General features: G+C 33.1%; 1 protein-coding gene and 1 non-coding gene across 4 annotated transcripts in view; both read left to right on the top strand.

Annotated features, from left to right (window-relative positions):
- The window catches only part of LOC138697673 (protein lethal(2)essential for life), a 130,228-nt gene extending 127,165 nt beyond the window's left edge, over positions 1 to 3,063 (top strand). For all 3 annotated transcript variants that reach the window (XM_069823123.1, XM_069823124.1, XM_069823125.1), the window contains one exon: positions 1,463 to 3,063. In XM_069823123.1, the coding sequence (XP_069679224.1) occupies positions 1,463 to 1,654 (192 nt within the window). In that variant the 3' untranslated portion in view covers positions 1,655 to 3,063. The remainder of the gene's footprint in view (positions 1 to 1,462) is intronic.
- Positions 3,064 to 14,220: 11,157 nt separating this feature from the next.
- On the top strand, positions 14,221 to 14,296 carry TRNAC-GCA (transfer RNA cysteine (anticodon GCA)). Its single transcript has one exon. It is a non-coding gene; the product is annotated as a tRNA-Cys (tRNA).
- The last annotated feature ends 978 nt before the right edge of the window (positions 14,297 to 15,274 follow it).

The following is a 15,274-nucleotide window of genomic DNA, read 5'->3' on the forward strand; positions in this document are numbered from 1 at the left end:
TTGTGTAAATCTTGTTTTTAACATAATTTCAGCAATTTCAAAGTGTCCTGATTTTTTAAAGAACCCTATAATATCTTTAGATGTCATTTCAAACGTGAAATATATTCTTGTGTTCATAAAGTTAATAAATTATTCAAAACTGCCATTCAATACTGCTACTATAATGGGTACAGCTACAGAATAGTTTGGCAGTACACTAAGGTGGCCCACATAAAGTGTTACAAGCTAATATCTCTTAAATGGATCAATATAACTAAATGCTGACTTTTCCTACAGTTTTCGGAGGAGAGGGCCTTCATGATAGTTTCATGGACAAGATTTCAGTATTCCCCAAAATGGGGTTATGGGGGGGGGGGGGAACTTCAGAATTTTAAATGGAACGAGTCTACATCTGCAGAGTAACAGCGCGTCTGGCCGCGAAACCAGGTGGCCCGGGTTCGATTCCCGGTCGGGGCAAGTTATCTGGTTGAGGTTTTTTCCGGGGTTTTTCCTCAACCCAATATGAACAAATGCTGGGTAACTTTCGGTGCTGGACCCGGACTCATTTCACCGGCATTATCACCTTCATCTCATTCAGACGCTAAATAATCTAAGATGTTGATAAAGCGTCGTAAAATAGCCTACTAAAAATTAAAAAAAAATTAAATGGAACGATGATATAACTTTTGATTGTCCTACACAAAGTAAGCAACTTTTATTTAAACATTTTTTTCTGTACTGAAATTCTGAAATGGTATAGGGTGTTTGAAACAAGACATATCTGATACAGATAAATAATAATACAACATACTATAACTTTACATAATTTTATTGATTACTCAAAATAACCTTAATTAACATCTAAACATATAGTAAATGTTTTCTAAAAAAAATTCAGTTCCAAAGGGGATATTAAACATCGAAAAAGTGAAGCTTGTCGTACTATTAGCCCCTGTATGTTGTTAAAAGTTAGAGAAGGTCTTTCCACAAGAATCACCAAGTGCTTAGATGTTAATGAAGGCTACTTTGAACATCTAATGACATAATGTGAAGTAAATACCTTGGAATTTATTTATTTCCTTATTCATTTTGTAATCTTTTCTACTACCGTATACTTCAATGAAAAACACTCTGTAGCTGCTCAACAATTTATTTTAAAAAAATGTTTAAATGAAAGTTGCCTAGTTTATTGACGGGAACAAAAATATTCTTAAAAAATTCCATGGTTTCATTTAAAAATCTGAAGATACACTCCGGTGTCCTGGAGAAATATGCCCATATCACAATTTGGAAGATCCCCTTCCCCCAATAAAATCTAGAAGACAAAGCATTCGAATTTATCTATTCATTTAAGAGATATTAACTTGTAACAGAGGGCCACCCTGTAGGATAAAAGTTTGTTTTATTTTATCACCAAGTATTATTTATTAAAAAAAGGAGAAATATTTGTTTATTAAATAACGTGAATATTTTCTCATTCCAGGTCCATGCCAAACACGAGGAGAAGACTGAAAGCAAATCTGTGTACAGGGAATACAACCGAGAGTTCATGCTACCAAAGGGAACAAATCCCGAAAGCATCAAATCATCCCTCAGTAAGGATGGTGTACTGACGGTAGAAGCGCCTCTGCCAGCAATTGAAGGAGAAAAGCTCATCCCTATTGCCCAGCAATAAACAAATCATCTTAAAAGAACAAAAAAACTCTGCTTTCCATCACTTAACCGCCACTACAGCACTGCAGTCACCACGATATACCATCACCGACAAGCATTAGAAAGTAAGGCCCAACACTACATATCTGCTTAGTGAGAGTTCGTTTTAAATAATCTCTTAATAAATTCTTCAAATAGTTGCATTCAGCGATATATATAACATAAGTACGCGTTATGAAATCAATAGAAAATTATCAACTAAAGTCAAATTCAATGACCTAAACATATAACTATTACAGACTCCATTCTTCTAACGCTATGGACTGGTATGTTGTGGTGACGTAATCAAAACAAACCACCTCTGATGTGGTATTGTTACACACTGAAGGGGCCAGAGGATATGTAATGCTGAAAACTTTAATTTATTATGGAACTGAATTTAAATGTAATAAAACTACTGGTAGTTTTCAAAAAATGAAAGTTGCCTGCTTGAAATGCAATATGCCCGTTATTGCTGTGTTGATATATGGGCTTAAATGTTGTTTTTAACGAATCTAGTGCCTAAAGGAAATCAAGAACATAGTGGTTAATAGGTTGCAATTAAATAGAACAGTTGAAATCTCTCCAGGAAATGTCTGCATACAATATTTTGCACTCTCTATTTTCATGTCATTGCTAATTTGTGGTATGATACATAGAGAAATGCAATATTTTGTACACACTAGCTTTCTAAAACAAATTATTGTTGTGTTAGACACATCAAACTATATTTTTATGTGCAGCTGACTGATACGAATATGAAATGAGAAACAGTGCAATCACATGGAATCCATATTTTAGAGGGAGCAGGAAGTAACAGAGCACAGAATGTGTTTTGTCGTGAGGGAAATATCAACACCACTAAAATATTCCATTTTATAACTGTTTTAAAATGCTTCAATGTGAGTGATATTAAACTGTGCAACATTTTCTGCAATTCTTGAACTGAAGTAAATGTGGCCTTTATTTTCTATTTTTACATATAATTTCCATCAAATGGCACTATTTGTAAGATATTAAGTTATGATTTTTTAGTGTGTAACTATTGTAAAGTTAAAGAATAATAAAGTATGTTTTGTAAGGTTGGCTGAAGCACATATCAGTTAAGTCAAAATTCCAATATTCTAAATGTAACATTTGCATTTGGCGGCATATAAATGATCAGTAATTGGCCACATACAGAAGTGAACAATCGTATGGACTTGTGCTAATACTAGTATAATGTGATTGTTTTTTCTTCTGTATATTATGTATGTTACAATACGTTCATCATATTGTTCGTTATTACATTATAATTTAGAATTGTTTGTTAAATACTATGTAATCTTTTTACAGAAAAATATTAGCACTATAAAGTCAGTGTTGAATATCAATAAAAAAAATTAAACTGAATTAGCTTGTTTCATTTCATTTATTTAAGTCTGTAGTAAACATGACAATCTTCCCAGAAACCACACCAATGAAAGATATGAAAAATCTGATGTTGCAAACAATAGCAGCCTAATGTTATTTACAAAGTCTTGCTACCATAATTAATTATTATCTCAAAATTGTGAATTCCCCAACTTTATATGTATATCATAAACAAAAACTACAATATTTCAGAGATTATTTCTTTTAATACCGTGTTTTAGGAGAAGTATTAAATAGCATTTTAATTCTGCGGCAATTGTTTTAATTTTCAAGACGTTAGATTTAAGTAAATTGTGCTGTAAAGAAATATTTAAGAAAACCATCTTTGAATTTTATTGTCTCACGAGAAAAAGATGTATTATAAATCTGCAAACTGTGAAAATTTTAAGTATAAAAACAGTGATGACAAAATTATATGATTTCATTATGCAATTATATTATTTCCTAATGAAAAATTGTGCATAATTTTTTTTTCTTCATCGTCAGTCAAAATCGTTCACAATATGCCACATTATTTTACTAGTGTTGTAATTATGAAATTATTTATTGTGCAATCACTGTTGTCTTAGCAACCTACTCTTTACAGGCCATGATATCAAACTACCCAACATTATAAATTTGATAAGTTTTATTAATTGTTTTATAGTGCTGTCGACAAAAAAAAAATAACATATGAAGCACGTTTATAATGTTACACAGTTATTGCACTTTTCAAAACTAGGAAACTCGCTTCGATCATTTCCTAAACATTGACATATGTAATAAAGTACCAATAACATTATACACTAGTTTCATAATACTGTGCAGTATACTACATTATATACTAAGTATGGTTAACTTATGTGCAATAAACTTACATTTATTACTGCAATACAATTAATTATATGCATTAGGATATACACAAGGAAGGGTTTAATTGCCTCCATTTGGGAAGTAATCAGTGTGTTAGATGCTATACAATATCGGACGTATAGTTTACACACCATTTTAAATAGTGATATTGTAAATTAGTTAACAGTTTATTAAAACGTTTATTATAAACTACTTTATAAAAAAAGCTAATGTCCCCCCTCCAACCACCTCTCTTTTAACGCCCTCATCTGTATAATATATAATAAATTGCATCGATATATGCCATTCGATATCTCGTTAAAACTACCTGCGCGTGAGGGGAAGGAAAAAGTGGACTGGGAAGATTTCCTCCCTCGCTACGCTTCGACTTGCAGTTATGTATAGCTAGCTCACTTACCCCCACTTTAAGGTTCTTCCTATGAGCTACGGCGCACGAATGCATTTGGCTTCACAAGATAACGAATGGCATATATTCTTGCAATTACTTGTAGTTTTTCCCCATAGATTTGCCCGGAATTATATTAAACATGCACTATTAGATAATTTTCGTTATTGCAGATGCTTCATGTTTATTTTCTAGAGTTTCGGTTTTTGTACATTTGCTAGTACCCGTATATCCCTTAATTACGCGCCACGCGTCAATAAATAACAGGGACAGGAAAATACGTACAATATAACTAATATGAGTTTCCTGACGTGTACTCAACAGTACCGTATCTAATATACTGAATTTAGAATGGTTACATAATATTACAAGTAGTTTGCACATACATTTCTTGAAATAAACTGTGTTTGACATGTTGAGGGTTATGTTAAAGCTACGTTCGTCGTTAAATCTTACGCGCAATAGTTGTATATTTAAAAACTACCTCATCACATAACTTTGTCACTGATGACATTATGAGAGCCATACAAATAGTTCTAGGTATTATTTAAAGTGGAAAAATACTCACAATAAGTTGATAAAACGTCCAGTTGTACAACCCTGCCAAGCCTCTAATGGCCGCTCGTTTCGGCAGTACCATTCCCCCTCCACATGACCATGCATTAAAGACAAGTATTTTCCCAAGACGAGTATTTCGCCAAAAAAAGAACCCTTATAAATTCGACGAAAAATGCAATACAAATGGAGTAAATAATTAGTATTTTAATCGCGTATAGGGTTATATTCACCCTGATTATAACTTAGTGTCTGTCCAAGTGGTTATGTCGCAGGGTCGTCAAAGGGAAATCACGTGACAGTTACTTAACGGAGCCCTTTTCTTTAAATTATTTTAAATAGTTGTACAATATTACGTAGACTTCTAATCCCATACAGCAAATATTTTCAGGAAAGAGCAGGGTGCAAATTAACGAGGGGATGGTGGGGATTTCTCCCCCTGTTGGAAAGTTATCCCCCTCTCATAAATTCATATTAACATCCCTGCCAGGGATAACTTCTATATCCCCCCCCCTCACAAAATATGTTTTAATACGAGTATACTTTATAAAGTATAAAGTAAGCAAAGAAAATAATATTGATGTATTATCATCACCCGCAAGCTGACAACAATCAATAACTTAGGAATTACTCATCTTATCTTAAGCCTGCTCATTGATATAATTATTATTATGATCAAGATGCAAGACAAGCAACTGAGTGCGACCAAACATTGAGCCGTATCGAATGAGGATAATAATAATTTTATGTATGGTATTCTCTATCTAGGATTCTATCCCCTCCTCATCAGAAACCTTTATTCGCACCCTGGGAAAGAGCCTAGCACCCCAGCCACTAGCCTTTACAGTGCGGCCAGCAGAAACTGGGATGCGACATAACCATTTGGATGGACACTAGTTACCTCTCATTTCAACCGTATTTTACTATCTTTTCAAAGAATTCCACGTCAAAATATAATATCCCTATAAAATCCTTAAACATTAAACTTGAATCTCCACCAAAAAATAAATAATAATTCGACAATTTTCACTTTCAAAATCATCTAAACGTCCCATGTGCTAGTTCCTCCACTTTCCATAAGTTTTCACCGCACCTAAAATTATTTGCTCGGTTCTTACAATGATATAAGTAAAACAGTTACGGTATTTAATTTTATTTTTTAATTTGCACCTCGATAATAGTATGCTGTAATCACTTCTTTCACATATCCCGCCTCTCGTTCTAAATTGTCAAGTCTACATCGCTGACAGAAAGAGGGAAACTACTACCAAGTGTTTTACAAATAATTAACTGGCACATTTTAATTAACGATCATAGTAGTGGGGTACCTACGTCTTATTTCGTATAATTATTTCACTTCTGCTCATATTTCCTTTTCATTTTTTAATTATTAATCTGTGCAGAATTTTAGATTGGTCCCATTGCTGTTGAGTATTTCTGTCCATGAAAAAAAAATATATATATATGGGAATATACCAAGGATATTATTAAGTACAAATATGGAAAATAATGAAATAAAAATAAAGGGTTATCCTTTATTCATATTCTTGTTCCAAGTACTGTTAATGTTACACTGATTTCTATGTTGTTGACTGCCCTTTCTCAAACTTGCAGATATAATAGATTTTCCACTTTGTTTCAGGTACAAATTGGATGTAGTGATGTATGTGACAGACCATTTATTAAGAATGTGAATAAAATAATCACGTTTTCTGTTTTTCTTCGTCTTCTTTTACCTCCATTTCTTATATTGATTTATAAATTGATGCAGTGGAAGAGAGGTTTCATCTCCAGGCCAACATTAGACTCTTTCACATTATGGGCCTTCCTGACAGAGTGGCCAGCACAATGCAGGGCTACCGCAGAGACGCACTTGACTGGGAAGTCAAGCACTACAGAGGCACAGTACTGGACACTTTTTCTGTCAATCATACAAATGCAGACCAGCTTTACTACAGCTATTCATAAAACTCGTGAAATGAATGTGAAGTCCACAAAATGGATATCAATAATTAGTAGACATTAATTTGTATCTTACTTACTTACTTACTTACTTACTTACTGGCTTTTAAGGAACCCGGAGGCATTGCCGCCCTCACATAAGCCTGCCATTGGTCCCTATCCTGAGCAAGATTAATCCATTTTCTATCATCATATCCCACCTCCCTCAAATCCATTTTAATATTATCCTCCCATCTACGTCTCGGCCTCCCCAAAGGTCTTTTTCCCTCCGGTCTCCCAACTAACACTCTATATGCATTTCTTGATTCGCCCATACGTGCTACATGCCCTGCCCATCTCAAACGTCTGGATTTAATATTCCTAATTATGTCAGGCGAACAATACAATGCGTGCAGTTCTGTGTTGTGTAACTTTCTCCATTCTCCTGTAACTTCATCCCTTTTAGCTCCAAATATTTTCCCAAGCACCTTATTCTCAAACACCCTTAACCTATGTTTCTCTCTCAAAGTGAGAGTCCAAGTTTCACAACCATAAAGAACAACCGGTAATATAACTGTTTTATAAATTCTAACTTTCAGATTTTTTTACAGCAGACTGGATGATAAAAGCTTCTGAACCGAATAATAACAGGCATTTAGACATTTGTACCAGTAATTACCTATAGCAATTAGCAGCAACTCTCCAGATATAGACTGTCACAACATTGCTACGTTCAATTATAATCCTTTTCATGCGACTTAATTCATAGTCTCTTCGTGGCTTAAATATTTTGTCTGGGTGTATGTAATATTTAAATTACAAGCACTAACAGCGACTGAGTCTTAACAGTACAACTAGACAATGTTGTTTAAGCGCAAATGGCTTTTGTTGTTCTGAGCGGCTAAAAAGCTGTGCCCTCCATGAACTAAATCGCATGAAAAGGCGTATAATTGTACTTTATTTAACTATGCTTTCAATTGCTGCAGTTATTCAATGTCGAAATTCGACGAAGATGGGAAATGATCGACAAAATTATTTTGTATAGAATATCTATGACATATCTTTGCAATGAAAAAGGAGTTTCTGGAAACAAGTAGGGAAATCATGGAATGAAGCAAAGGAATAGAGTTCGATGGCAGAGATTTGTTGTGGTCCTATGATCCACTTAGAAACTCAAGAAAAATTATGATAATAATTGTTTATCACACGGGCCTTCCAGCTTTTTTTTTTTTTTTTTTTTTTTTTGGGAAATTCCAAAATACATATAATCCCAATCAGTGCCCTTGAGAGGGTGAAGCCTCTGAAGGATAGGCCGCTATACAGAGAAAGATGGAATTCCCTGTTAATCATTTGATCGAAAACAACAAAAGACTGAGGAGTAAAGACCACAGATTGGGTAGCTGATTTTTTTGGGTTCAACAGAATTTACATATATGACTCATATAACCATGATATAACCATACGTGATTGTAAGGTGGGAAATAGTCGACAAATTTATTTTATGTGTAGTATGTCTATGATATATCTTTGCAATGAAAAATGGGGTTTCTGGAAATAAGTAGGGAAATCATGGAATGAAGCAAAGATCATGATTAGGAATACAGTTCGATGGCAGAGATTTGTTGTGGTCCTATGTTCCACCCTAGATCATATATGTAACAGCAATGTCAGACATATAGGCTTTGAGGTTAACAACTTTTGTCATGTTTACTGCGCTGCCATCTAGTTGTTACATAAGGAGTCACGTCATAATTCCCATTTGAATTACATTAGCGACTGTGCTGCCATCTCGTGTTCGTTTACGGCGGACGGGTGGCGATCCTGGCGGTTGTTCCCTTCAAAGTGCTGCCGATTTTAACGTAGCGAGGAGTTATCTGTTAAATATATGATCTAGGGTTCCACTTAGAAACTCAAGAAAAATTATGATGATAACGATGGTTTATCACACGGTTCTTTAGCTTTTTTTTTGGAAATTCCAAAATACATATAGTCTCAATCAGTGCCCTTGAGAGAGTGAACCCTCTGCAGGACAGCCTGCTATACAAAGAAAGAAGGAATTCTCTGTTAATCATTTTATCCAAAACAACAAAAGACTGAAGAGATAAAGACCGCAGATTGGGTCGCTGATTTTTTTTGGGTTCAACAGAAATATGACCCATATAACCATGATTCGGAAAATTATCTAAGAAATGATAAGTTTAGAAATAAGGAAAAAAAAAGGTAAAAACCTATAAATCTGGTCTCTACTCATGAGTAACCAGTCTTATAATATGAAAGAGAAACAGAAATAAAAAAGACTTTCACAACTTTCATATTCAAGTGTAAAAATATCATGTTATTCATTACGCTTTTTGTAACTTATTTTTTTGCCACTGTCATCACCACCACCATTGCCACTGCCACTGCCACCATCATCAATCATCATCAATAAGAAGTGTTTCACTGTTCTACAAAACAAATCATTAGTAACATTAGTTTCTGAAACTTGTTTAGCACAGAAAATTTATATAAACATAAAATGAATGCAAGTGCATCTTACTTGCGTCACAAGAGATTTCAAAGTGTCCTCCTTCTGCTTTAATACAGTTTTGACATCTCTGAAGATTGTTTTGAAATACTCGACTAATCTCTTCCTATGAAATGTTCAAAATGATATGTTGGAAATTTTCTTCCACTTTATCCATAACTTAAAACCACAAAAACTAGTTGCAATATGCTATACGCCATTCTCAAACAATAAAAAAACACAATAACTTGCAATACTCAATGCACGAATAAGTAATCCCTTCAGTGTTCTCAAAGAATTTAAAAAAATTCACAATAGCTTGCACTGTATTACGTATGCATGAGTAATTCTCTCAGGAGCTCACAACAAACTGAGGTAAACTGCACACATACAACACCTGACATACATCCTTGAATTTCGGTGCGTATGACAGATGCACTGCGGGGGCAATGTTTCTGTATGTCCCGTAGCGACATATACGAATTTCTTTGGTAATCATCATCATCATAATACTAATACTATGTAGATTCAACATCCATGGTGCACCAAGGCCAATGCTGAAGGTAACAGAGAGATCTAAAAGTTTGGTACATTATTTCTGGAGGGGGGGGGGACACTATGGTAAGCATCTGCCAGTAAAAGAAGGATATAAACAAAATCTGTTCAATAATTTTGGAATAAAGAATGCTTACACATTAGCAGATGGACAGATGACATGCCAAAAATAATTCTCGACATAATGAAGATGTGAGTCACTCAAAGTCTTGAAAAACATCTGCAGTGTGCACCACTGAAGCACAATTTAAGGTTGATAAGTCGCAAGTTTTAATTTGATATCAGATTCCAGCATCTCAAACAAGTCTACCTAAAATTTACCCTTATGACATAATGTTCTTTCATCTCTGTGTGTAAAAGCATTTAAAGCTTCTCTTTTCTCATTTATTACCTCATTACATAACAAAGAACTAAGTGTAATTTATATTTAAAAGGTTTTGAACACGCTTTACACAACCTGTTGAGAATAGGCCAAAGTGGTAAAGAAGCCAGAGAAGAGAATCATTATGTTCAGCTGTCTCCCTATACGTTTTACTGCCTGAGGCCAAGTGTCTCAGATTCACTCTAAATTTAGCCACATCCCAGTCTGATCATCATTGGCACAGACGGTTTAACTGAATACTTGGCACGCACACACACGCACATACACACAACCGTGGAAGATAACATGGCAGTACTCAACCATCAGATAGATGAGAAGTGTTAAAAATTAAAATGCGCATAACAGATACAAAGAATAAGATAACAATAAAAACTGTTTTTATACGGAATTAAATTACTTTTAAGTTACAACACTTCCTTGCTTTTTAATTATAGAATATAGATAGTAATGATAAAAATAAAAATACGTTATTGTAATAAATACGAGCTTATCTATACTACTAATAAATCTGTAGCCGAAATTTTTCTGGTAATTTTCGATTTTCCAAAAATAATTGGTCCTAACATATACAATTAACCACCCTGAAACTGAAAATCGCTTTTTTGAAATTTTTGTTTGTATGTCTGTCTGTCTGTCTGTCTGTATGTTTGTTACCTTTTCACGCGATAATGGCTGAACGGATTTCGATGAAAATTGGAATATAAATTAAGTTCGTTGTAACTTAGATTTTAGGCTATATAGTATTCAAAATACATTTAAAAGGGGGATTATAAGGGGATCTGAATTAAGTAAATCGAAATATCTCGCGTATTATTGATTTTTGTTAAAAATGTTACATAACAAAAGTTTCTTTAAAAATCATTTGCGATAAGTTTTATTCCTTGAACAATTTTGATAGGACTGATATTTAATGAGATAAATGAGTTTTAAAATTAAAATAACTGCCATCTAAGGCCATGTAACGAAATAAAAAACAAATGACTTGGTCTATAAGGGGCCTTGGACAACAACAATCGAAAGCTATGAAAGATAGCCTACAGAGAATGTTTCTTGTTTGTATGAAGTAATATCGGAAGCTAAATTAACCGATTTGTATAATTATTTCACCATTGGAAAGTGTAGTTTCTCCAGATGGACATCATACTATAATGTTATTACAGTAACTTCTGATATAATAATGTAATGTAATATAATATAATATAATATAATATAATATAATATAATATAATATAATATAATATAATATAATATAATATAATATAATATAATATAATGTAATACTATATAATATAATATAATTTAAGTTATTTGAAGGGTTCAGAACCATAGTGGGCCAAGCGCCATTTACTGAATACGTAGAAAACAACAAGGGTTAAAATTAAGTTATTACCATAATTCAGTGGAAACACATAGCAAGTAAAATAAAGTATACACATTAAATCTAAATGATGTCAATGTTCATTAAACTATGGTTGCATGTAATAACAATTAAGAAACATGTTAAAGGAATTGTCATTGCACCAAATGAGTGCTTTCTGGACCAAAATGATCGCATTTTAATTATTTAAATACAATTTAAATTAAGTAACATATTAAACGATTTATCCTTCTATCAAACACGAATGTTCCCTGGATCAAACGTCCTATTTTAATTATGTAATTACTTTATATTTATATCTAACAGGTGCAGCGGAGCGCACGGGTACGGCTAGTACATTATAAAATCGATTATCTCTATTTTGGATAAACCAAACTATCTCATATTCAAAAACAATGAAAATATGGCATGATAACACATGCAATTCAAACTTGTGGGACTGGTACTGAAAAAGTGTCCGTTCAAACTAAAGAAAAACTTTAAAACATGCTACAATTCATTCAAATAAAAGGAACAGAGTATGATAGGCTGAAAGTGCCTTGCTTGTCATAAAATCATTTTATTGGTTTGTACATTTTAGACATCATTAATAAAATGGAAAAATACTTAATTAAAATCAACTATAAAAAACATTTTAATACACTGATTCAGTTCAGATTTTAATTGTCTTTTCTTGCATATTTATGACGTGATATAGCATATTTTTCATCTGAACTTACTCTAATGATAGATTTAATTTCCGTCTTCTCCTTAAAATTGCATGTACACTGGTAATGTCAGGATACATGAAAATTTATCTAAAATGTTGTGTAATGATCATAAATGCATAAATTACAATTCACCAGGAAATATTTCCTGCCTTCCATTATTGGTACATAAAAAATAATTAATTTCATAAATGAAAATGTAATGAGTTCAAAATGGCCACTAAGTGACATATTATATTTTCACTATACATAAATGTGTCACAGAGGTTTTGTAATAGTCGTAAAATAGCAATCTCTGTCATAAAGGTAAAATTTTGTCATATTATTAAAATACACATTTCAAAACGTTAGAAATTCGTATATCATATGCTGTTCAGAAAATAATAATTTCTCATTTTGAGTAATTTTCTTAGGATGAAGATGACATTAAATGGACCTTGATGATGAGAATGACGACTATCATCATAACAATGTTGTATTTTCTTCAGTGTACAATAAGCCTATGAGGAGAGTTGGACTTTATAATAACCGTGTGTATTTTACGTGTACTGTACAAACATATTAATCACGTCTATGAAATTAAAATGTTACCTTTAGAATTACATATTGTGTTTGTACACTTCCAAGACTTCGTTGCACTCCATAATAAAATCATTCTGGTGATATAAAATGTGTAAGCTGACTTAAGAAATTAAAAAAAAGGAAGTTATTTTTGGGTATTCAATTACTATACTATGGCATAGTTATATATTTTAATTATACATTCCAAGTGGTACCCAAAGTTGTGTCTAAAAGCATCACGTTATTTTTTCAATTTATTTGCTAGTGTTTTGAAGAATTAAATTTAGCAGATTTGATACACAGTGTTTAATTATTAATAAATTATCACAATTTTACATCTCTTTCAACATTAGAAGTATGTGAATAAATGGAATTCGAAAATTTGTCAATGTTTTTAAATCCAATCACGAAGAAAACTAAATTATATAAGCATTGCTGTAGTTGAAAAAAAAAATTTACTGGAACTCTGCTATTTCAGAAGACCCCAAATTGCTTCATTGGTCGTTTCCTGTATTATTTATGCTGGAACTGTAGAATCCTAATATTATTTTTACTGGAACTGCATTCCAGCCCAACTACAGCACTGTATATAAGGTAAAACATTAACTTGGCTCCACTTCCATATGTTGTTGTTTACTCAACTGTCCGAAGATACGTCTGAACCTCACAAGTGATACCGGTACCAAAAGGCACCATTTATGAAGCAACTAGGCCAGGAGATAATGAGGTAGGGTGGCTAGTTCCTTTCTCCCTACATTGCATACATCGCTGATTAGCTACATATTACACTAGTCAGACTTCAGATGCATACAAACAATTGTTCTTCCTCTGACACATATCGTCAAGTGAGATGTACTGCCTGATAATATATGTACATATCCGCCATAACCTCAATCAGAGAATAAATTGTTATTATTATTCAAATAGAAAATAATATAATATTATTCAAATTATATCTTTCCAATGCCCGTCTCATTTTTTGTTGTGTGTTTAGTTTTAAAGAAACAATAGAGGAAAAGCTACCCATTATCGTACAAAAGATACTGGATGAAATAGTGGATGGTTTTTGAACAAATTTACAATAGACTAATTCATATTAGTCGTGTAATATTCAATGAGGTGGGCGAGACCTCATACATATGAATATTTGATGTATTAAACCGTTAGCAGTTGTCATGAAACTGATGTTGAATATGGCCACAAAGTCATTTAAATATGCGCTCCTGCATATATGATGTGTTTCGTCTCAAGTACAGGCAGTAAGGCCGTAAAATAACATTACGAGAGAGGTTCGGCCGGCGCTGTGGATTGTGTCCCGGCATAGCTCAGTTGGTAAGAGCGCTCAGCACGCAGAGCTGAGAGGTCCTGGGTTCGATTCCCGGTGCCGGTACGAATTTTTCTCGTATTTAATAGTAATAATACAATAGACTAATTCATATTAGTCGTGTAATATTCAATGAGGTGGGCGAGACCTCATACATATGAATATTTGATGTATTACAACTTAGCCTATCTTCTGGAAACTGCATAAATTAAAAAATTCTTGGAAGTATTATAATATAAAATATGTAAATTAATGATATTCATAATCTTATTTCTTACTGGTATAAAAATGAGAACAATAACACAATTCACACTAATTTTAAAAAATACTAACACACACTTACATCATCATTTCTCACTATCCATGTCTCACTTCTGTAACACAACACAGGTTTTGCTAATGTATCCAAAGAAATCCATGCTTCATTACCGTTATCCTTGGACGTCTAAAGATGAAGTGGGCTGAAACTTCAGCACTGAGACCGTAACAGGCCATTAGGCCTTATACTTTAATTAAAGATGATGATACTAACAACGCTTCTTGTTTATTCATCGACATTAAAATATACCAAACACTAGTAGACTTTTATGTAACTGTACAACATTTTTACACTGTACACTGACTTATAGCAGTGTGGTGACGAGAATCTGAAAGACGAACACTGCAATAAAATTTAGGAATATGTATTATATGTCTTTCTCGTGTTAAAAGTTGTGTAATCAAGATGTATAATAAAATTTAAATTTCTTATAAATGCTATTGATATGCTGTTTTTCTTCTATAGCACTACTGTATAACCTGACTTCTAGCTTTGGCCTCCAGAATGTAGTATTTACTCTGCTCTGACAAACTGTTTAATCCATTCTGTAATATTAAATCTCGCTTTTAAATTAAGACACTTTTACGTAGGCACACAAATACATCACCGAAAAATACATGCAAAACACAACAATAAGTAATAGTTTATATATTCAGTGGCGCAATAATGGGGAGTAAGGGGGTAAGATTACCCTCTTAAAATATTAGATAGGTGAGAAGAACATC

This window comes from Periplaneta americana, chromosome 4 (genome assembly GCF_040183065.1).
Source record: "Periplaneta americana isolate PAMFEO1 chromosome 4, P.americana_PAMFEO1_priV1, whole genome shotgun sequence".
Classification (NCBI taxonomy): Eukaryota; Metazoa; Arthropoda; class Insecta; order Blattodea; family Blattidae; genus Periplaneta; species Periplaneta americana.